This window comes from Hevea brasiliensis, chromosome 3 (assembly GCF_030052815.1).
Source record: "Hevea brasiliensis isolate MT/VB/25A 57/8 chromosome 3, ASM3005281v1, whole genome shotgun sequence".
NCBI classification, from domain to species: Eukaryota; Viridiplantae; Streptophyta; class Magnoliopsida; order Malpighiales; family Euphorbiaceae; genus Hevea; species Hevea brasiliensis.
In genome coordinates this window covers 111551527-111576507 of record NC_079495.1, presented here as the reverse complement: position 1 = coordinate 111576507, position 24981 = coordinate 111551527, and the positions used below count along the sequence as shown (strand labels likewise).

The window sequence follows — 24981 nt, the reverse complement described above, 5'->3', positions numbered from 1 at the left end:
CAAGGTTTGAAAATTATGCTTTAGGGTAATAAAGCCATTAGATTTGGTCACAATAGGTCCATAAATAATGAATCTTCTTCTTGCCCTTCATTTTGGGAGAGATTTTATGTTTGTGTGCAAGTGGTGATGTGATATTGGCATTGCAATAATGTAAAAAAATATGGGTATTGTTTAATTTCCTTTTGTCACAAACAATTGAATTTTGTGGCAAGAAGCCACCAAATGAATAATTGAAATCTAATAAGAGGACAAGGCATAGCCTTAGCTAGCTAAACCTTACAAAAAAATGTCTAATTAATAAGTAAGTTGGGGATATGAAACATCTAAAGTTGACAATCACTTATATGGAATTCATGATTAGTTCTCAATATCAACATAATCCATGAGATTACAACATAAATAATCTCCTAATTGCCTTTTTTTTTTAATATTAAACCTAACCATATAACATTGGGTCAAATTTGACATTTGGTCAGGGACACCAAATCACAAACTTAAATTTATATACTTGGATAGGGGAAGATGGGAAAGGGTCCACCAAGATTATGAGATAAATACATAATTAAGCTAATTAATTTAGAGATTGGATAAAAAGATATATAGAAAAGTAATTATTAATAACTTTTAGTTTAATAATATTAATTTTTTTTTCAAAACTATAAAGTTTTTAGTTTGAAATTTAGTTGAAGTTATATAAAAAAGTTAATTAAATTAGGATATAATGAAGTAAATTAATTTTTACTTTTTAGCAATCAAAGGTAGTTTCTTCACTTTTAAAGAATAGAGAGTATGAGGTTTTGAGTTTAAATCTCTTCATCTACTTATTATACGTGATAATTCACTTTTATAATGAGAAAATAAGACGAATATCTCTTGTTATGTAACACATCAATTATTACTTAGTTTATTAAGATCTGTTTAAGTAGACAAAAAAATAATTGAAGTAAATTAGCTCATATTTGAGTGGATTGTATTATTTAGCAAAGAGTTTTGGTTCTATGTATGTCTACCTTTTTTCTTTAGTGTTGGGGACAAGTGACTTGATTTGATTCTTTGCTTAGGCAAAGAGAAACAAGAATTGCCCTATTAATCCACACTAGAGATGGATTTTAATTTGATGGACCCATGGATGAGACAAAAAGGAATGGGCTTTGTCCACGTGGATCCTTCTTGACACGGTAAGGGATTTATCAGTGTCCAAGTGGACCCCCAAATTCTAGGGCAGCCGCCCGTGTATGTCTGGGCGCATGCACTAAATTATTATGAAGAGAATATGGAAAAGGGGCAAAGATGAACCAAAGGGAGCCACTTATAATAGACAACTATACCAAATCAATTAATCATTTTCAATATTTTGAGTATTTTGCAATTTTCTTATATATTAAGTCTATCTTCAAACAATTTTAAAAATGCTTTCTTTCTTCTAGATTTAATATATTTAAAATAAATAATTATAAAATGCTTTTCAGTAAAATCGAACATTTTTCATTATTATTAACTGAACAGACGAATGAATGACACATAATTTTAAATATTTTATATATTACTCAGAAAGAATTTTCGTTTAATGTTCCTTTAAGGAAATATAGCCAAGAAAGTCTTAAAATTGACCTTGCATACATATGGAAATGAACTATGAAGGGAAGAATGTATGGATTTCACGTGACCCACTTTGTTAATTAGTGTGTTGTCCATGGGTCTTGGATACTTTGTTTTCCCAGCAGCATGAACCCCACGTCTCTTTGGTCCCAACTTCATTACGTGTCCTACTCTGCCACCTTCTTTAGCCATCTTCTTTACATTTTACTTGGACGATTCCTACCCACTCCAAACGCACACCCTCCATGATTTTGATACGAAATCTTAAATGAAGGCCTCAGAACTGGACCTTAAGAAACTCAATCTAATTTGATTTCAGTTTCAATTTTTGTTTGAGAATGGTTTTAATATTCAGTTCAGATTTAGATTGGGTTGCATCAATTTAACAGTACTTGAAAGCTTTTTACAATTAGCATGCAAGTGATTAGAAACTTATTAATAATTAATTATGGGGCAGAGCACAAAGAATAGGCCATGTTCTTAGAAGTATATTTCTTTCCAGGGCTAAGCTGCACCATTTTTTTTGCACTGAATGTCCAAAACTATCTTAAAGAATTAAGGTTTCTGAGACGCCACTGTCACCTCTGCAACAGCACAGTCTGAAACTTCTGACTGACAACTTACATATTCTTATTCCTTTTTGAGCTGAACATATATATAAATCTGTTTTAAATCATTAATAATAAGATTATGCTAATGAAAAAGAAATTAGAGAGGCAGATAGTATAGCTTTAGAGAGAGAATTAATAGCAGCGTCTGTTGCAGAACCCTGGGAAACATGGAAGATAATGTAAACTAAAAGAAATGAAAGGGTGACAGGTGACCCTTTATGTAATGCTAGAGCTGGCTGGCGCAGGAACGACTGGGCAAAACATAATAATAAATGTTCATTTATTTTTTATATAATTTATATATACCTCCTTGCCTTTGGAGCCTTATAAATTTGTGACCTAAACAGTACAGTAACAGTACTGTCTCTCTCTGATAATTTTATAATGGCTATTGCCTTCTCCTGTAACGTAGGACCATTCTCTGCAATCTGCACATGACCACTTCACACTCATCCAACATGCACGGTTATCTTTATAATTAGACCTCTATCAGAAGACAGTGTGTGTGATGGAGTGTGGATTGTTGCAGAAACCTATATGATAAACATAAACAGAAAACAACCAGCCCGGTGCTATCTTCTTTTTATTGTGCAAGTACTCATAACGTACGTAAAAAAATAATCGAGATAGAACTCGAGATATCATAATTTTAAAAGTGCTTACATACCCTTAAACAAAAGCTCATTGTAGTTGGTTTTACATGCACGTACCCAACTGCCTAATTTATCATTGTATGTCATATGCATTAAATTTTTTAAAAAAGTAGTTATTTTATTATTCAATTCAAATAATAGATCTCGTGATTATTATAAAATTTATATCTTTTATTGTGATCGTCTTTAAACAGAAAGATTTAATATCATTCATGTTAGTATTATTATTTAAAAGAATTTGGACTATTCTTGATTTGTTTTTTAAAACAATCAGTGTGTGTGAACTCTGTTGGGTATGATACATGGTTAAATCCGATAGTTCTTTGGCAGGTGTTTGCCCATACCTTTACTACGTGACAGAGACTAATAAGTTAAACGAGAGAGAGAGAGAGAGAGAGAGAGAGAGAGAGAGAGAGAGAGGTGTGAAACCTGCATAAAAAAAAAAATAAAAAACTGAAGCGATGGCTGATGGCCCCTTGTATTCTTTCTCGTTGTTGCTATTTATGGATCTATAAACAACAACAGACAAGTCGAAAACGAAGTAGATGGGATATGCCTCCTCTGCAACTTGATTCACATGATTCCACATCTCAGGTTAATTATCCAAGGCTCTATACAGAGAAAAATTGCATCCTTTTAAAATTGTTTCGGTGCTTCCTTCTGTAAGTGAAATAAATAAATGATGTGAATAGGTCAAAATTAACAGTGTGATTCATGGCACCCAACCGACATGGTCCTCAATTATTAAATGAGGTATCTGTACCATGAATTACTACAGCCAAACCTAAAGCAGCTGTTGCTCATGGAAACTAAGGTTTACATGTAAAGGATTTTAATTTAATTCACCCCAATATTACCATCTATGATCTTACTGATCTATATATATTATAATATTTTGTCATGCATATGGTTTTGTTAGAAAAAAAAATCACAATCAAAGATTGCAAGAAGATAGATAAAGTCCATCCCCAAAAACGTTGGGCCAATCCGAATGAAGCTTGACTTGAAAATTGAGCTTCAATAATGGCAAAGATAAGCACCAGGCAAGTAAATTTCCAAGAAGCTTAAAAACGGGACCATCATAGGTCTTGAAGAGTTGATATACCTACTCCTCTTGTCAAGAACCTAACCCAAGAAAACGAAATGAAGGTCCAAGATCAATCCATCAACTTCCAATCCAATGGTGGATATCAAAAGTAATTAGGGTTGATAGTTGACAGCACTATATAAGCAGAGGCAAGTGACCCCAAGAGAGGTCACACATTGCTGACAGGAAATGGAGATGGAGTAAGGATTTTCGGAAGGTTATGGGATGGGTGAGGAGGGAAGATGGCTGTGAATCATTGTTTCTTGAATTTCATCTCATGGGCTTTTCTTGATTTTCTTTGTTATCTTCCCTACGCCACCCATACCTTAGGTTTCCGATTATTCCTCCCTCTCCTCACCACCTCTGTTCTTCTTCTTTCATGGATGTGCATGGCTTCATTAAGTTTGTGATCTTCATTTTACTATCCTTTTTTTTCTTTAATTAGGCTTGGCTTGCAGGTTAAAATAAAATTATAATTTAATTCGAATAAATAATTTTGATAATAATATTTTAATGGATGATTTATTAAAATATATATATGTTAATTAAGAAATTAAAAATAATAAAATAATCTTTAAATTAATAATATATTTATGTTAATTAATCAGAGCCCACAAGTGTAAAAGTAGTCAGAATCAATCACTCATGAATCCAAGCCCACGTTTCGGCTTTTTCTCTCACCTAATCAGGCCTGCTTAGTCGTTTTTTCACTTGCCCACCACCAAGTTTCATCTCTTTGAGATGCTAAGAATTGAATTATCAACGTCTAATATAAACTTATCTTATATAAACCTAATATTAATCATTATTAAAGTAAATATTTTATATAAAATTAATTAATATATAAATCTAGATATTAATATTTAATTTTTAAATTATTAGATTATTTTTATATAAAATTCAGCTTATAGCAATAGCACTAACCAACGTTGTGAAATTTAAAATTATCAATGAATTTTTATTATTAAATAAAGACTTTATTAAAGATAAATTTTTTTAAAAAATAATAATTAAATTCTCGCATTATCATATTTATTTTTATTTCTTTTGAAATGATTTTTTAAATTAAAAATAATTAAAAGTTTACATTTTAAACATGGCTAATTTTTATTATTCATTCTTCAATTTTTGAAATTATTGCATTTATGTCCTCTCTATTTAATTTGTTATTATAAAATCCTTTAATTTAAAATTTGCTACACTTCAATCCCTTATATAAACTTAATCTTATTACTCTATTTCTTTTAAAATAAAAAAAAAAAATCTTAAAAATAATTTTATAGGTTTATTTTTTAATCCATTATTTATTTATTTCTTAGTTCTTCAACATACTTTTTTTTTTTTGCTTTTCAAATTTATCGTGGACAATACTTAATTTGAAAAGTTGAGGGATTGAAGTAAAGTTAAAAAAATTTATTATAATAAATTATAAAATTGAGAGATTTTATGATAGTAAATTAAAAATAAAGGCCAAAATGTGATAATGTTAAAAAATGAGAGCTTAAAATATAATAAGTTTTAAAATTAAGGAAGTTTATATAATAAACTAAAAATGGAGGACAGAATAATAAGAATTTTAAAATTTAAGCGACGATTTAAAATTAGCCTTGAAAAATCAGATAAACTTTCGATATAAGACAATAGAAATTCCGCCAGCTAATCAAAGGTTCTAATTTGAGTGCCACCTGGATATCATCGTAAGGACACACATCTTTACGCGTTTACCTCATTAACTGCACACGTGGCACTCCTGAAAGAGATCCCTTCACACGTGGGACTATAATAGTTATGGCGGTTTACGTCCCGAGGCGTTGATACGTTTTTGGTCGGTTATGATTTTATTCTAGGACGGTTGGCTTCACGTGGATACGTGTGGACATACACTTGGATTATTTCTATTGGTTTCCTTTTCCCCGCCGTCGTTCCCGCTTTACGAGGGGAAATCCTACGAATACGGACCGTCCGATTTTTTTAACAGTCTGGCAAGAATGAATAGTCTGGTCAAACTTCTTCACGCGCCTTACGAACGCTTGGTTTCAAAATTGTACATTTTCTAGAGTTACGAATTATCTCTTAGATAAGATATTCAAACTATTTTATTTTTCTCAAATTTATAATTTTAAATAAACTTAGAGTAAGTTTTAAACTTGAAATTTACTAAAATTTTAAATTAATATAATAAAAAAGTAATAATAAATTAATAATTATGGGAAAATAATATAGGGAATTGAATGTGCGAGTGGGTGTGGTATGGAAGTTCAAATCCAATTCGGATTTTGAAACGTTAAGGAAGGAAAGGAGAAGAAGCACATGGAAAGGAGCACGTGGCACGTTCATGGGAATTAATTACATACAACTAGCTGTACCTATGGTTATGTGGGAGATTCTCAAAAGCTTCATCCCCCCATGCTGATTGCTAACAAAGCAAAGGAACCGCATCTGTGAACACTACCCACCAACTCACCACCTTACACGTGGCATATTCAGCGGATGCCTTTATACTATATATACGGGGACGTTTAACATTAAGCCTCTCTCACAGCAGGAAAAAAGAAGAAGCAGATTTTTCAGAGAGTTCTTCAAGTGTTTGTGATAATTAACCCAACTCAATTGAAAAGGTTTGTTTTCTGAAGAAAAACAAGTGAAAATGGCAGATGAGGGAACTGCTACTTGCATAGATATCCTCTTGGCCATCATCTTGCCTCCTCTTGGGGTCTTCCTTAAGTATGGTTGCAAGGTACTTAAATTAATTTTTGCTTTCTGATCATGCTAATTTCAGGTCTTAATTATCTGTGATTATTGTGTATAATCTTGAGTATAATTTGGTGTTTCTTCAGGCTGAGTTTTGGATTTGTTTGGTCCTGACCCTTCTTGGGTACATTCCTGGGATTATCTATGCAGTTTATGCCATTACCAAGTGATGATCTTCATCATCTTCAGTAAGCATCCATCACTGTGTCTAATTATATTGATTTCATTAGTATTGCCAAACAGCCCCTTTTCTTTTTCCCCTCTAGACAAGGCTTGATTGATGGTTGGGGTCCCCATATGACATGACCTGCACTTATTGTTTAGTCTAAAGCTGTGATCATTAGAAGTTAACAAAGTTATGCGTAGATATTAAGCTTTCTCATTTGGATTTTCTCTCTTTATTTTTCTTGGACAGGTGGATAGCTATAACCATTTGATTTGATGGAGAGTTCTGTTTAACTTGGTGTAATCGTGTGGATCCTTCTTGTGTGTGTGTGTCTCTGATCTTTTTAGACAGAATTTTTCCTTTTTTTAATTTTATCTATTAATTTGATGTAAAAAGGGCCATCGCCATTGGATTTAGTCGCTTTGTGTGTAGGACAATGGCTTGTCAACTATCATGTCACTGTTAGTGTCTTTTTCAACTTCAAATTTATTTTAAATGTGATTTGTATTATAATAATAATAATTATTGGTATTGGTATTTCTTTATTATAAATAAGAAAAAAAAATATACTCACTCATGACCAAATGTGATAAGGGTCTTTTCCTTGTGTTGAATTTTGGTTGGATACATGCTTGGAATGATTATCAGGAATCAACCAGCAGAATGTAAATTTTATGGAATTTCCCAGAGAGTCCCCTAGTTTTCTAAAGTGAAGAAAGCTTTGTATAGAAGCAGAACAAAACATCCCATCCATGCCAGCTTTATTCTTGCATTCCTAGCAAAATCCAATTATTGTATTGCCCCCTTCCAAGAGTCTGTTATATTGTTATCTGAGAATCATTCCTGGATTTTATAAAACATTATAATGAACAACACTATTGTCAAAATTCAGAAGTTTTCCCTGACACAGCTTGCAACACTCAGCCATGTGTTTTTGTCCATCCAACGGGATACAAAGAGTCACACTTGGTGTTTAACAAAGGTAGTTGCGTATCTTCAGAGACCAACCATATCAAATTATCTATATCCATTTCTCAATAAATAAATAGGAAGATCAATCTCTGATATTACATATTATTAACAAACTCCAAATGTTCACATCCAGAAATGACAAGAGTTGCAATAATATGATATTGAATATTACAGGAACAATTGTTAAAAGAACAAAACGTAAAGAAAACCTGAAGTTGATCTTTCTATGGTTCACTGCAGAAGAAAGATACCAACAAGGAATAATAGTGACAACAACAAAGAAAAAGGGAAAAAAAAATTGGGATGGAAGTAGATTTCTTCATCCTTTAAACTGCCATTCTCTACGGCACATGGGACAATGTGCTTGAGAAGTCTGTGAATTTACCCATTTCAAGATGCAATGAAGATGGAAGGAATGGTTGCATACACCCCAAACTGCAACAAAAGGATGATGAGCGAAGACCATCAGTTCCAATAGTAAACTCCTTATCATAAAACTACAATAATTCAATTCATTCTCCTAATATTTCCTATTAAAACTAACGTTACATAAACACATCATCAGAGTAAGAAAAGAAAGGAGATCTTACCAACTAATTGAAAAATAGACAACCTAATGACGCAACATTGTCTTGCCGACAGAACAGCCAAAAAACAGAAAAAGGAAAAATATAAGTACCCTGCTGATTTATGTTGACATGTGTAATAATGATTTGGTTGTTACTTTCCACACATTCACACACACACACACACACACACACACACAAGGCACCTGCCATATTTAAATTAAGTAGAATGTATACCATTTGACATTTGAGTAGTGCATGTTTACTTCACAATGGCACACCTGCTTTACTTATCGTTAATAAAATGTAAACTTGCTGTTGCCGGTATAACTTTAAATTGTAACAAATGAACTTGTTGAACTATTTATTTAATGCTTATGAAGAGCGCTTTAACAGCAAATTGTTATAATCTCATCTTCAAGTTGGTTGCTACTTCAAAGAAACCAGGCAAAAAAAAAAAAGTATTCATAAGCAACAAAACATTCAACTTCTGAAGGTAAAGCTAAGATTAGGAAATATATTTAGAAAGTTGTCTTATATTTTATTTCCTCACAAAAAGGAACAGAAGCAAGCTTCCCCTGATGTTGATGCGCTCTTAAAATGACAAGGCCCCCTTCATGTTACCTATCTTATCTGTCATCATCTTCATTCTCAAGTAATTGCTAATCAATTTAAATTTTAAAGGTTGGAAAATTTGAAGTCCGAGTACTGAAGTTTCAACAAATCTCTACTCTTCATAAACAGTACATGACATAAATGTGTTTTCCACCTTTTATTCTTACACAAAAAAAAAAAATGGCAGCCTCTATCTTTCATATTTTTCTGATCTCAATTAACTCGTTACCTTAATCATTTTGAACCTTCCAGTCATACAAATATCCACACTGACCATTCTTTTTTTTTTTTAGAAACACATTGACCATTTGTTGAATGGATAGCAATAGCATCTTTTTGTATCACAATGATGGACCATGTGCCTGAAAACCACTCAAAGTGCGCTTGCTTGTTTCTACAACTGTTTAAGTAGAAATGGCTAGACCTATGGACTCTAGATTTATACATAAAATGAGTTTTTTACTCTTCAACTCCAGGGATGTTGTTTAACAAATCTAGCAAAGGCCACATGATGGTTTAACTGCAAAAATTATATATATATATATATATATATATATATATATATATATATATATATATATATATATATATATATATATGTAACAAACTGAAAAGAGATGCATTCAGAGTGCAGTAAAACAAGGCAGATTCAGAAACTCATTTAAGAATTCCTCAATATTAAATTTGACAACAGGAGAATTACTAAAGCAAAATAGGAAATAGAAACTTGCTAGTTAAGTGACTTACTTAAGGGGCAATCATCTCCAGGGTGTTTACAATCAGGACAACAGCCATCAAAGGCCATCCTACAGATCCCACATGTTTCATCTTGAGCATCCCAAGTCCACGATGCAACAGCATGCCACCTTCACCCAAGGGACAATAGTTATGCTCCCAACCAAATTAATAAAAGACATTCAGATATTTTTCCAATATCTCTAATGGCCAGACTAGACAAAACAGATCTAAAACTAGAAGACAAGGTCAAGAATTCTTCAACCTTTAAAGTATCAATTAACCCAACCATTAAAAAGCATACACGCATAAGTTCAGTCATTAACTCATTAGCCTGTATCAGATGTTTAATTCCAAGCTCACAACACTTGAAACAAAACAGATATGCAAAGGATAAAGAGAACATACTCTGTTTGGAAGCAGTGGTCAACAACCAGAAAGAAGATAAGTCAAGAGAAAACTGTTTTCTCAGAAAGCTCAAAATGTCAAATTGGGAACAAATATATTCAAAATAATATTTAAACATTGAAACAACACTGAAGATTTCCCTCCCAGTAACAGGATCAGTCCCAACATTTTAAAAAGGCAAATAATATTCTCATGGAAAAGATCACTGACAGTAGAAAGCTAAACGCAATAAAAATGACATCTTTAATCCATAATTACCTCAAATTTACTCATAAAACAAATTATGTCTTCCAGAAACAGTAACAATTGTCCAAGAAAGATTCGATTGCAAGACAATGCTGAATCAGACAGAATATCAGAGACATAACAAAAGTTATTGCTCAGCAACCTTGGGAGTTACTCAATAAGGGTAAGATTGTGTATCAAATTTGATTCACATAATTCACCCAAGCCCCCAGTTGCCTCAACGGCTCAACCCATATAAGATATCCCAAAGAGAAACTAATAAAAAGCATATCTTTCTGTAATTGTGAAATCAAATCAATACATTAAACTAATAATGATATCACACAAAGCACCACATTTATGAGAAGGATACGCAAGAGCTTGACTTTCATTGTCTTCCCCTGCAGAACCAACAAATAAAAGTTTAGAGCAGAGACAATAACACAAATGATTTCTCAGTAATGAAATTGGTATATATGGAAGCTTGTTGGAAGAAAAGAGAAAACCCATGAAGATATATATATATTGCCAAAACATGCATTTTTTCAGCTATCGAAGATAAGGAAAACCAATACCACAAAATCTGAGAAAAACCACCTCTGAATTTTTGTGAAACAGCTAACTGATGATTATTCACAGCAATTAACTTAAAAGTGGGGTTTTGGTTTTCTGGGGTTTATTGTTTCAAGCTCAGGAAGGGGGGATTGGAATCAAATGGGCTTTTTCTATCCTTCCATTAATGGTTGTGGCCTATGGACTTGGTTGAATAGTGAGAATCCTTCCTAAATGAGAACAAAATAGAATTCAAATGGGAGCCCATGTCTCAATATTCTTTACATTTAACCCATTCTTTTACTTTAATATTTAAAAATTTAATCCAAATGGGAGACTAAATTTCATTTTCAATGATTTTATGGACACACTTTCTTATATTAATAAACATATTTAAAATTTTTTACATAATATTATAGCATTAATTTTAATTAATAAAAAATTAAACTTATCAATGATCTTATTAAATTATAAAATAAGAATAATTAATCATTGAGTCTATAATCTAATAAACTATACTTTTAATTCAATTTAAAAATCAGAATGAGGGCTTCATGCCTTTTAAAATTGATGCCTATTGATAATTTTGTTCACAATTTTATAAATTAAAGATGCAAAGAAATCGATTAAATGGGCATATAATTGAAAACAATACAAGATGATAATATTATTTTTTTTATATAATTTTATTATAAAGAAGCCATTGAAAAAATTAAATTTCACTAATAAGTATACTTCTATTTTGATACTTAAAAAAAAACATAACAAGATAAATAGAAATAAATATATTTCTATTGTAAGATAATTTCCAATAAAGCTATGATGAATTAAAGTAATATAATTTTTTTCTATAATTTCTCCAATAATTTGATATTGTGATACTTTAATTTTTTATATTTCCAAAAATAAAAATTAGAGAGCAATTAATCAAATTATTTTTGACCTAGAATATGATAGATGCTCATCATGCTAATGCCATGACAATAGGCTTCACCATTAACCCAATATATAAAATTAGAATTTTAATTTTTTTTTTCTCTTCTAAAATTCAGCTTAAAATTCAATTACATCACTATACTTATTGGAAAAGTTCAGTTTAATTTATTTTTAACTTTTTATCTAATTTTCAGTTCAAGCACTATTTAGCTCAAAAATAAAGAAAATTAAAAAATTGAGTTTCTTAATTTTTAAATTTAAATTGTCACGACCCAACTTATGGGCCTGACCGGCACTAGGACTTGGACCAGCCTAAAGCCCCTGAGGCCCGTAATAAGCCTAACTATTCCTCAACCCAACTCTAAGGCCCATTTGGGCCCAATTTCAAGAATTCAACCGGATAGAGTCCGGCCATAAAATGGACCTTTTAACCGGGAGTTTTTTTTTACTCACCCGACCTGTAAACACAATATATAATCAATTGGGGAGCTCAACTCACCCTTCACATACTCATAATAACATAAAGTCAAATGAGAACTCAGTTCCCTCATCTAGTCCAACATATATGCATATAATAAGTCTACAGGTCCAACATGGCAAATTATATTACAGACCCAAATCAAATAAATATTTCTAACACATGTGAAAATTTTAGGAGTTAATAGAATTACACAAACATAAATAAACGACCTGCGAAGAAGAAAAGCAGGTTAACCACAACAATAATCCTCCTGTAGCCTGAAAAAAATAATGAACAGGAGTGAGCGTTCGACTCAGAGAGTAAAATATCAATTTTAACCATAATCTCTATAGCTATCTAAAGCTAATGCACCATGTAGAGTGAAATGCAACATCATCATAATTTCATACAAATCACATAAAAAAGGCAATTTGGAGCACTCACACACCCGATAATGTCAAACAATACATATATGGGAGCTGATCCCTATTTAGCCCTCTTAATCCAACCTGTGCCAGCGAAGAACTCAAGCCGGACTTTCGCTTAATAAACCAAATCGAGGTTTCAGCGAAGAACTCAAGTTGTGTCTACCCCGAAGGACCGAGTCCTAGCGAAGATCTCAAGCCGTGTCTACCCGTCCTGTCCATAGCCAACACCACACTACACGCACGCCAACTCATGTACACTGCTCAAAATTATCACAACAACATCCATGGCACTTTAACAGTTGTGAATGCAACATAAAACGTGCCTAGAGTTTAACTACATAGATATATACATATAAGTGATGCATGGACATGCTTGAACATATAATAATATTGAAATTATAATTAAAATTAATATTTTACTCACAGACTCAACCGAAGTCACTGTGGCGGCTGGGCGGAGGAGGAAGGCTGTCCCGGCTCACCTGATAATTTTATTATAATTATTTAATACAATTGACTGAATACAAACTAAGAAAAGACTAAATATGTCCTAAGTCGTGCCGAAAATCTGGCAGAGTCTCCCCTATACTTAGGACCTACCCAACCTGCAAAAAGGCTTAAAACACACTTTCATATCTACAAACCATATATCCACAATTCAATTACATCACACAATACCTCCTGGGCCCATCCAAACAGTCATCAACCACAACATATAAAATTACAGTTTAGTTCTTATAATTTAATCCTCTTGCAAAAACTACCCAAATGAGTTCTAAAAATTCTAAAACTTTGCCTTGCGGTCCTTAGCATCATTACTAAGCTAATGCAAAAGGAATTATAATTTTTTTGAGCTACCACAAATATTTTATGATTTTTTAATCCAATTCAAGCACTAGAAAATTACGAAAAAGTGAGGTTCAGGTTTACCTATGTCGATTCCTACTCTGGAGACACGCTCGGGACATCTAATAACGGTGGGGTAGCCAAAATCTCGATCTAATTCTAAGACTTTTTCGGTAGTCGATCTGTTTGGCCGGAATTTCACAGACCTGGGCAACCATCGAAATTCTGCGAATTGAAGGTACCTACACAAAGCCCATAATACGGGGGTTAGTATATAATTTTTACCACTCGAAAAAATACTACGAAGTTTTGTGGGACCCACCGAAAAACGGTGTCAGAAAATTTTGAAATTTATATTGTCACGAAGCTCTCGACTAGTGGAGCGCTCTGGTACTCTCGGTTTTCTCGTGGGGTTCACGGTTTGCGAGAAATCTAGCCCAAAAGTCGAAATTAGTTAAAACTTCCCGGATAAAAATTGGACAAACAGCTCCATTGATTTTGGTATTCTTTGTGTCTATGGAAAGCTCTCGAGGTGTAGATGGTGTTTAACATAAGACCCGGCCCAATCGGTAGCCGGATCGGCTGGATTTCAATCGGGAAGCTGAAGCGGCGCGCTGCACATCTGGTGGTCTTCGCGCGTGCTTTCCTGGCGTTCCAGGTGGCGGCCGGCGAGCTAGAGAGGCTGGGGCTGTGGCTGGCCGGCGTGGAGAGGAGGGAGGAGAGAGAAAACGGGAGAGAGAGGAAGAAGGGTCGGGACGCGCGGGGAAGAGAAGAAAAGAAGGAGGGAGGTCGGTCCGGTTCGATTCATGATACAAAATTCTGAATTTTTACTTTGTCTTGGGACAGAAAACGAGACCCAAAAATTTCGAAAAAATTCTAGAAAACTCAAAAAAATTCGTAGAATCCAAATATATTTTTAGTTTTGCCACGTGGTCTTTAAATTAATTTTTAAAAATCATCAAAGTTTTATATTTTTTGGGAATCAAACCCGATTTCTAAAATCCAAAAAATTTCAAATAATTTCCTAAAATTTAAATAAAATATTAATATTACTCACAAAATAATAAATTTAAAAATTTGGGGTGTTACATAAATCAAGAAATTTAGTTTCAAAATTAAGAAATTAAACTTCTTAATTTTTAATTTAAATCTAAAATCAAAAAAATTAGATTATAAAATTTAATTTTTAGGTTAAATTGAGTTTAAATTGAAACTTTTGAACTAATTTAGAAAAAAAAAATTGATCTAAATTGAACTTTTTCAATAAGTATAGGGGCTAAATTAGATAATTTACCTTTAAGATTCTATTTGAGTTTAGATTATAAAACAATTTTTTTTGAAAAAAAAAATTTAGATATTGATTAAATAATTTATTTAATTTTTTTAATTTTTTATTGAAATATTTTAAATTTAATTTAAATTAACTTTTAATATTATTTAAATAATATATTTAATAAAATATTTTTTTAAAACAACATTAATTACTATCGATTTGGCAAAAATAGCTAAAAAGAAATATAAGCAACAAGTGAAGGATTTTTGTAAAAACTAACGGTTAAGATCCACTTTTGGATTATCTATTCTTCAAATAAAACCTAATCAACATCAAATAAGAAATGATTAAATGAACTCTTACCAACTCACAATTTTTTTTTTTTTTTCTAAATGGACAGACTTCTTTGTAAATTATAAAAATAGATTCCACATCTATACAAATGAAAGACACATGCTTTAAACATAAGAACGGGAACTCTAAAATTTGACTATTAACTTTACAAGTGAAGTTCGCCTAAAAATCAGTACCGTAGACTTAAACATAACAATGAGAACTTTAAAATTCGAACTATCGATTTTATAGGTGAAATTCGCCTGAAAATCAGTACCATCTTATTAATCCAACCACTTATTGATTACCATATTAACCTTTTAAATGATTATATATGCAATTTTTCTCATCACATCACAAATGAGATGTTTTTCTTTTTTTGTAAATTTTTTAATTTTTATATAAAATTTGTATTTAAACGAATCAAAAAGATAAACTTAATTAAATGATTGTATTTGCTCGCCTGTGTTAGAAATTTTCAAAGATTATTTTTGTAATTAAATGATACTTTCAAAATCACTCATTAATATCACCAACCAATAATTAACAATTCCATAATCCTATATTACTAATGTAGGTATCCTCTAGCCCTACAAATAGTATAGAATGTAAGGGGCAAGATACCTACCAATAGGTTCCAAACTTCCATAATATTTTTGTTTTTTCTTTGCTTTCTTGATCTGCTGCCGCCATGACTAGGAAGAAGGTGAAGCTTGCATATATAACTAATGATTCTGCAAGAAAAGAAACCTTGAAGAGAAGGAAGAAGGGGCTAATGAAGAAGGTGAGCGAGTTAAGCACCCTTTGTGGAATTGACGCTTGTGCGATCATTTATAGTCCCCATGATTCTCAACCTGAGGTTTGGCCATCTCTTGTGGGAGTCCAAAGCATGCTGGCTCAGTTCGAGAACATACCTCAGATGGAGCAAAGCAAGAAAATGGTGAACCAAGACAGTTTCCTCAGAGAAAGGATCTGCAAAGCCAATGAGCACCTCAAGAAACAGCGAAAGGACAACCGAGAAAAGGAGATGACACAGCTTATGTTCCAGTGCTTGATTGGAAAGAGCCTAAACAGCCTTAACATGGTGGATTTGAATGATCTAAACTGGTTAATAGATCAAAACTTGAAGGAGATTCATAAGAGGGTTGAGACACTTAACAAAGAGGCTAATTCCCAAGTTGGTGTAGCATTGGCTTCTGGGGCTGGACCTAGTGGGGAGGTTAATGATATTGCAACACAGCAGGAGGCAGATAGACAAGCTTCTGAGGTGAACATGGAAGCTATGCAGAAGCAGGAATGGCACATCAATTGGATCAATCCACAAGAACACATAGGATTTGGTGGGGATGAGGTGATTCTTCCTTTTTGGGATAATAATCATAATGATCTTTGGTCTAGTGCATTTTTCCCTTGAGGAATATTTAATTAATTAGGGTTTATATTACTGAAGTCTTCTAAGTGATTTGGGGTTGGAGCATTTGATGATGTAATTTTTATTGTGAGCTTAAGACATAAATATAAGAGATTCGAATATAAAATATGAGTTTCACCACATCTTATATCTTTATCCGTGACGGACTAAGTAAAAATTGTTCATCATTTTCATAAAATGTATTTTATATATTTTCAAATATTTCCTTGTCATGTATGTTTTATTTACGTATCTTTACTCTCAACAATTTGGAAGATATTTTCATTATAAGACTGAGACTATATTCATGAAATTATAATTTTCTATATATGATTAATTTGAATTAAACGGAATTTTATTAATTGAAATAAATGTTCACTTAATTTCATTATATTGCATATTAATTTTCATATGTATGATTTGTAAATCCAAAGATTCTTTTGATTTTTCCATATATATATATATATATATATATATATATATATATATATGTATGTATAAATTTATTTCCTTCTTTGTTCTTGATGATGGAAAGAAACAATATTATTTTATTTACATATCTTTACTCTCAACAATTTGGAAGATATTTTCATTATAAGACTGAGACTATATTCATGAAATTATAATTTGCTATATATGATTAATTTGAATTAAACGGAATTTTATTAATTGAAATAAATGTTCACTTAATTTCATTATATTGCATATTAATTTTCATATGTATGATTTGTAAATCCAAAGATTCTTTTGATTTTTCCACATATATATATATATATATATATATATATATATATATATATATATATATATATATATATATGTATGTATAAATTTATTTCCTTCTTTGTTCTTGATCATGGAAAGAAACAATATTAGTGATGCGTGTGTAATCCGCAAGTGCATGGGTCACAGTAGTATAGTTTTAAAAAAAATGATATCGATCCCACAAGGAATTGTGCTTAAATTGGAAATAAAAGTATAAGCTAATTAGAATGACAAAAATTAAAGATGTAAAATGAAATTTGGAATTAAAATTGGTATTTGAGGAATTAAAACTAAATCAAATAATTAACTAAAATTAATTAAACTAAATTACCAAAAATTAATTTGAAATTTCTATTTATGAAATTTGAGAGGAATTAAATCTAAATTCAATAAAAATTAAAGTGATTCTAGAGATTGGATGTCCAATATTGTTTGCATGTGGTTTATCCCTAATTTAGCCAAACACATGAAAATTGCAATTTTGAGGGAAATCAATTATTAGTTCTTTGAAACCTTTTTCAAGTATTTCAAAGTTGGTTTTCATTAAATCAAACCCTGTTTTCACGGTATTTCAAACCTAACAAAAACCCAATTAATGCTCTAATTGATTTTGGAAAGTCCCCTTAATTCTCCTAGCTTATCTCTAACACCAAGAAAACAAAGTTTATTGCAAGATTATCTATCCCTAATATTCACTTTTCAGTCCATCTATTAAGGATTAAAGCTTAACTTAATGAGGGCCCATTCATCAAGCAAGGCAACAAGCTCACAAGCAATAAATCAAAATATCACAATCTTCATTTAAATGGCTAAATCAGTTCAAAACCACAGTCCAAAACAATATTTACAAACCCATCTCTAGAATCTCAAACAACTACTCACAAATCATTGTTTCAAGACAAACCCAAGTGTATAAATGAAGAAATAATGGAAATCTAAGTTAAGGAATAGAAGAACCCAGAAAAATGCAGCTGAAGCTGCTGCAGAAAAGTGCAGAACGAGCTCCTGCTGCTGCTAAAAAAAATGAATCCCGTGCTCCCTCCTTCTCTCTTTCTATTCTTGCCAAAAATGCCTCCCTTGCTCTCTATGGAAAGAAAATGATAAAGGGGACTTTATATAGGTGAGGGGACTGCCCTAGAATGGGTAAAAGGGGGAAGGTTCCAGAGAAAGTGAGGTAAAAAGCCAGAGTAACGGAAATGCCACGTCAACCATTTCCAGTAAAAATGACATAAGCTGGATCGGTTATGTCGCGGGTTGTGTCGCGGGTTGTGTAGCTCTCGGCCTAAATATCTGACGATCGACACAACTTGCGACATAAGCTAACTCGGTTGTGCTGCAGGTTGTGTCGCTCTCGGCCATTTTTACTCAATTTCAAAATTTTTTTGTAATTCAACTCTAATCTCCTCCAAATGGCTACTCTGATCAAAATACATCAAATTTCTCCAAATTTAACCTACAAAACAAATAAATTCCAAAAATTAAACTAAGAAGTGTGAAAATTGTAAAATTGACTAAATATATACTAATATCTATAATAATAGCTATGAACAAGGGTAAATTATGTGCAAAAATTACACCTAAATGATGATATAAAATGCATGCATCAAATTCCCCCATACTCAAACTCTTGCTTATCCCCAAGCAAAATTTCATTAAAACTCATTTGGAAGGGAATAGAATCAGTCTTTGAAAACACAAAAATCATTAATCCAAACTACCAACTTACCTCTAGCCACCAACATTCCAAGTTCCCACCAGCGAAGCACAAAGAATGAAGCAATCACTCTCAACAATTACAAAATAGCTAAGAATTAACCAATCAACCCAAGCAACAAATACTAACCAGCTACAAGAGTCAATTGTGCCAAGACAAACCTAAATGAAATAGATAGCCAATGAGTCTCAAATAGATGGTGAGTAATGTATGGAAGATTATATTGCCAAACCCATATGCAAGCATAAAAGATCTAACTCTACTAATGTAACAAGCATTTTTCAAAAAATCATTAGGTCTTTTTAAGGGTTGTAATGGGGTCAAAATAGGGTAAATTTGTGTTAACAAAGAAAGGGAATAAGGAAAACAAAATATGAGAATAATATTAATCATGAAACTCAAAGTGCATCTTTTTTTTTTTTTTATCAAGAGGAAAGAAATTTGCAATGAATCTTAAGTGCTATCACAATAAAGGGACTACTTTTATAATATATATATATATATATATATATATATATATATATATATATATTTTTTTTTTTTTTTTTTTTTTTTTTTTTTGTATGCGTCCCTATTTCACGTCACACCCAAAATTACCTTTGGGATATTTTGGTGACCATTTTTTTTTTTATCAACTTTTCACAATTACTCTAGCACTATTCAAGATGTTTCAATCCTCCAAGTTTTTTTTATCATTATTTATTTTATTTTTTTTATGCACTTAATTGCTAAAATATTATTCTCATAAATAGGTGGTAGTGTTTAGGTTTTATGGCTAGGTAAATGATTTGGGTTCCAAAGAAATTAGGAAATTAAGGTTCAAGGGGGTTTGCAAGGGTTGAAATGAAATTAAGGTAGGTTAAGGCTAAATGTGAGGTTTAAAATATGAAGGAATGCCTAAATCATATTCTTATCAAATGCAAGTTAAAAATTTCGCTTTGAAAGATCTAGGATGCTTGTTCTAGGAATGGTGAGATGACAATGACCATTTTCTTCCTTAAAGGCTTATTCAGACACTCAAAACTCAAAATAACTAATCAGAATCTGCATACCTAGATGAATGTATTAATTTTCAGCTATTAAGTAAGAGAAAGAATAATGCTTAAGACTTTGTACCCAGCTGGAACTTTCATTCCACTAACCATCTAAAGGCAAGTTGGATTGCTTGAATAAGTGGCTTATGGAATTCAAAGACTGGTTTAAAAAAATTCAAAAATTTTAAATGAATAAATGAAATGCATGAGTGTAAATGTATAGTCAACCTATATGTAACTAAGTATGCATAACTAAGTATATGAAGCTATATGCAAGTGTATGTATGTGAATATGTACAAGTATGAGTATGTCACTATATGCAAGTGAAAAAGGAAAAAGTAATTTTTGCAAAAAATTTACCCTCTCCCCCATACTCAGAATGAACATTGTCCTCAATGTTAAAAAAGTGCAAGAAATGGGATAATTGGGTTATATGTGCAGAAAATGGATAGCTCATATGTGCATAAAGAATTATTACCCTGTTGCATAAGCGATAACACAACTTGTGTTGAAAGTGACACAAGCTGAGATGAGAATTGTTACCTCATTGAAGTGCAGCCAATTTAATTAAAATTTGGACAGCTGCTGCACTCATTGCAAAAGAAACAGTGCAATGGAATCCATTAAATCAATTAAACACAAAAATTTGGAATAGGGAAGTTAAGCGCAAAAATATAATCATCAAGTGTAAATTCCGAAGGAGCATATCAAAGCAAGTGAGCAATGTACTAAAGATATAAAAGAAAAATGTATGTTATGAGGAACTAAAAAAAACTGAATAAGTAAATGGTTCAAGTAAAGGAAAAACAACACAAGCAAAATATTAACTAAATAAGTTCAAAATACTAATTAATTAAGTAACGAAATTAAAGACATGAAATGTAAATGGAGAATAAAAGCTGGTCAGTCAGGTATGAGAACTCCTTTGCCCTTGCCATCTTGTGGAGGTGGTGGTGTTTTTGGTGGTTGCTGTGGAGAGATGATGCTCAAAATCAGTGCCTGGTTTGTTTCGATCTTCTCCAGCTTAGCTCGCATGACTTTCAACTCGTCTTGCATTTCAGCACTTCTATCCAAATATATGTCAGCTAAATCTCGTAATGTCTGAAAAGAGACATCCGTCATTTGCCGAAAAGAATAGATCTCATCACTCAGATTCTCCATGAATGTCAGAAGAGTTGCTATGGAAGGTTCGGAAGCTGTTGATGAAGCAGGTTGGGCAGTTGGTGGAGCTTGGCGTGAAGGTTGTGTAAAAGGTTGCTCAAATGGTCGCTCAGATGCTGAGGAGGAGCTAATTGCAGTGGGAGAACCAGGTGGTGGTTCTGTTAGTGCAGGAATCTCATACAGCTTGGTGGCGTCATTTTTATACAAAATTTTTGGTTGGCCAAATGAGGTCCATCCAAAAATAGCAAACCAGTTGGAAGAGCAGGACACTTGTGAATTTGAGGATTAAAGCCAAAATAATGTGCAATGGGTGTGACCAAACCTCCAAACACAATGTTACCAATACCCCTAGTAGTCTGGCGGATCACATGACGCAAAAATAATAACCAGGGGAAGCTTTTTTGCCAGTTTTTGCACACCACAAAAAGAATAAATCATACTGTGACATTGTGCCAACACTAGTTCCTCTTCCTAAAATTGTATTTGCAATTAGTCGCTGAAGCACTCTCAAGGCAAGATTCTCAATCTTGGAGGCCTTACTGTGCCCCGGTTTGAAGGTACCTGCTGAAGGTGCAATTTGCTGCCAAAATTCACACCCATTATAGTCCCTTTGGCTAGCAGGTATTTTGAACAGACCATCAGGTGGAAAGCCAAATATATGGTGAAAATTATCCATAGACAGCACCCTATCTTGACCAAGGCATCTAAATTTGATTGTCAAGTCATTATCCAATGCAATTTTATGCTCATTAGTGGATAGGGAGGCCATAAATTCCTGCACTAAAATGGGGTAGACCAGTTCCTGTTTATGTGCAAATCGCACCCAACCTAAAACATCTAACAGAGTCTGCATTTCATCATATATCTTCAAGGATTTAAGTGTAGACACATCCAAATACCGAGTTTGGACCATTTGTCGAGCTACGACTCTTGCCTTATTTCTTTCATGTCCTGAGGTAATACCCAGTGTGTAGCAGTAGACAAAGAGGAGGGAATTGCAAAGTTACCTTTAGATGTACCGGGACGCTTGACCGCCGACTTTGGGATGCCACGTCGGACATCAGGTGCGGCAGGCATCGGAGGCGTGATTGGGGGTTGTTGTGTGGCCGGTTCGGGTCGTTTCCTCTTGACGCCGCCCGTTGATTTGTGTGGTTTAATGCTTTTCGCTTTTCTCTTCTTGTATGTGGCGATCGGGGCGTCATCAGAATGGGCCGGCGATCGGTCGGCATGCATGGGCGGGGTGGTTTGGGGCTGCGGCGGCTGTGAGGAGTGGGGAGGTGAGTTTTCAAAGGATAGTGGGGAGTCGGGCATGTCGAAATGGAGGGGCGTGATCGGAAAAGGAAGAAATATGGGAAGAAGTTGAGGAGGGATGGTGGGTGGTGGAGGCGACGGTGAAGATGAAGGTTACGACGGGAGGGGAGGGTTGTGTCGGGGGCGATGTCGAGAGGAAGAAAGGGTTATGGGTTTACGGGTTGTGGGCTTGGGGTATGGGGTTTAGTTGGTTGGGTTATGGGTTTAGGTTTGGTTTCGGGCTTGGGCTTGTGGGGTATGTTGGCCCATTCTGGTGAAGGAAGTTTTTATCCTGCAAAACAAACAGACGACACAAGTTAGATAATAAGCAAAACCCGGTTATGTCGCAGGTTGTGTAACAATCTGCCCAAAAGTGTGTCCAGCGGACACAAGCGACGACACAAGCAAATCCGGTTATGTCGCAGGTTGTGTAATCTGCTGCCCAATTTGACCAAATTTCATAGCACCTAAAAAAAATTGAAACAAATTAGATTTCAGATGATTAAACCTTCATAACATAAATTCTAATTGTTCAACTTGTTATGTTCATCAAATACTCATTAAAAATAATTTTTTCAAAACACCAATTTACACATCCATATTCAAATAATTTTCTTGTTAAACCAAGATGACAAGGTTTGGGAAAATTTTCTCTTAAAATAAACAAAAAGGGCAATGAATCCAGCAATATGCACCAGCAAATACTCAACAATAGAAAGATGAAAATGGTAGGTGAACAAATTTAAAACTAAGAATTTTAAAGCTAAAATTTAAAGCTAACACTAAAATAAAATTTTTTATGCTCATTTGCTTGCAATGCATTGCATCCCATCTGCACAAGGAAATTAGAACAATGTTAAACTCTGAATAAGGAGTATAGAAAAACTTAAAATAAATATATATGAAAGAAATAAAGAATCAATGAAAAATTATGAGTTATGCACAAAAGTGCTAAGTTTAGGTCTTTAGCTTGACCATACTCACTCAAGATGTTATGGAGAATGAGAGAGATAGCAAGTTGCTATCTTCTCAATTGGCTCACCAACTAAATAGTGCCTCAACCTTTGCCCATTTACCTTGAAATTACCAGATTTTTCACCAAAAATTTCCACAGCACCATGAGGTAAAACTTTCACAACTTTAAATGGACCGGACCACCTTGATTTTAATTTTCCTGGAAAAAATTTTAACCTTGAATTGAATAAGAGAACCAAATCTCCTTCTTTAAAGTCCTTTTTCTTAATATGCTTATCATGCCATTTTTTAGTTCTTTCTTTATAGATCCTAGCATTTTCATAAGCATCAAGTCTCAATTCTTCTAATTCATCAAGTTGCAAAAGTCTTTTGTGTCCAGCAGCTTGTAAATCAAAATTGATTGCTCTAATGGCCCAATAAGCTTTATGTTCTAACTCTACGGGCAAATGGCATGATTTCCTAAAAACTAACCTATAAGGTGTAGTTCCTATAGGTGTTTTAAATGCTGTTCTATATGCCCAAAGAGTGTCATCTAATTTAAGGGACCAATATTTTCTGGACTTATTGACAGTTTTCTCCAAGATTTGCTTGATTTCTCTATTTGTGATTTCTACTTGGCCATTTGTTTGAGGGTGATATGGTGTGGCAATCCTATGCTTTACCCCATATTTTCTCATCAATATTTCAAATTGGTGGTTGCAAAAATGGCTACCACCATCACTGATTATGGCACGTGGGGCACCAAACCTGGTCAAAACAAATTTTTTTAGAAATTTCACCACAACTTTTGCATCATTGGTAGGTGTAGCAATAGCTTCTACCCATTTAGATACATAGTCCACCCCTACCAAGATATATTTATTTCCATAAGAAGATGGAAATGGCCTCATGAAATCAATTCCCCACACATCAAATAATTCAACTTCTAATATGGACTGTTGGGGCATCTCATCTCTCTTGGAAATGTTGCCTACCCTTTGGCACCTATCACACTTGCTTACAAGGTCTCTCACATGTTTAAACATATTAGGCCAATAGAAACCTGATGTCAAGACTTTTTCAACAGTTTTTGAGACACTAAAATGACCACCATATTCAGAGGAATGACAATGGTAAATAACATCATTTATTTCTTCCTCTGGTATACATCTCCTAATTATTCCATCATTACATCTTCTAAACAAAAGAGGTTCTTCCCAAGAATAAAATTTAACATCATGCAAGAATCTTTTCTTTTGCTGCCAAGATAAATCAGGTGGCAAGACACCACAAGACAAGAAATTCACAATATCAGCAAACCATGGAAGTGCAGATTTCAACACATACAACTGCTCATTCATAAAAAACTCATCAATTGGCACAATTTCATCATCTTTATTTTCAGTTTTTATCCTAGAAAGGTGATCAGCCACCA

General features: G+C 33.1%; 3 protein-coding genes across 7 annotated transcripts; 2 read left to right on the top strand and 1 right to left on the bottom strand.

Moving 5' to 3' along the window:
• The first annotated feature begins 6260 nt into the window (after positions 1-6260).
• LOC110633893 (hydrophobic protein LTI6B) lies at positions 6261-7404 on the top strand. Its single transcript, XM_058144609.1, has 3 exons — positions 6261-6687; positions 6788-6889; positions 7117-7404. Exons 1-2 carry the CDS (start codon positions 6598-6600, stop codon positions 6869-6871), a joined length of 174 nt encoding a protein of 57 aa, XP_058000592.1. The 5' UTR covers positions 6261-6597; the 3' UTR covers positions 6872-6889; positions 7117-7404.
• Positions 7405-7909: 505 nt separating this feature from the next.
• Positions 7910-11123, bottom strand: LOC110633669 (anaphase-promoting complex subunit 11). Of its 5 annotated transcripts, none has more exons than XM_058144608.1 (5): positions 10986-11122; positions 10762-10789; positions 10082-10164; positions 9768-9886; positions 7910-8274 (listed from the first exon to the last, which is right to left on the bottom strand). In XM_058144608.1, exons 3-5 carry the CDS (start codon positions 10159-10161, stop codon positions 8159-8161), a joined length of 315 nt encoding a protein of 104 aa, XP_058000591.1. In that variant the 5' UTR covers positions 10162-10164; positions 10762-10789; positions 10986-11122; the 3' UTR covers positions 7910-8158. The 5 variants fall into 5 exon arrangements, with proteins under 5 accessions (XP_058000591.1, XP_058000590.1, XP_058000589.1 ...); XM_058144607.1 differs by having other exon boundaries at positions 10964-11106; XM_058144606.1 differs by having other exon boundaries at positions 10082-10789; positions 10986-11123.
• Positions 11124-15904: 4781 nt separating this feature from the next.
• LOC131178560 (agamous-like MADS-box protein AGL80) lies at positions 15905-16648 on the top strand. The gene has a single exon (XM_058143510.1). It carries the CDS (start codon positions 15908-15910, stop codon positions 16628-16630), a length of 723 nt encoding a protein of 240 aa, XP_057999493.1. The 5' UTR covers positions 15905-15907; the 3' UTR covers positions 16631-16648.
• The last annotated feature ends 8333 nt before the right edge of the window (positions 16649-24981 follow it).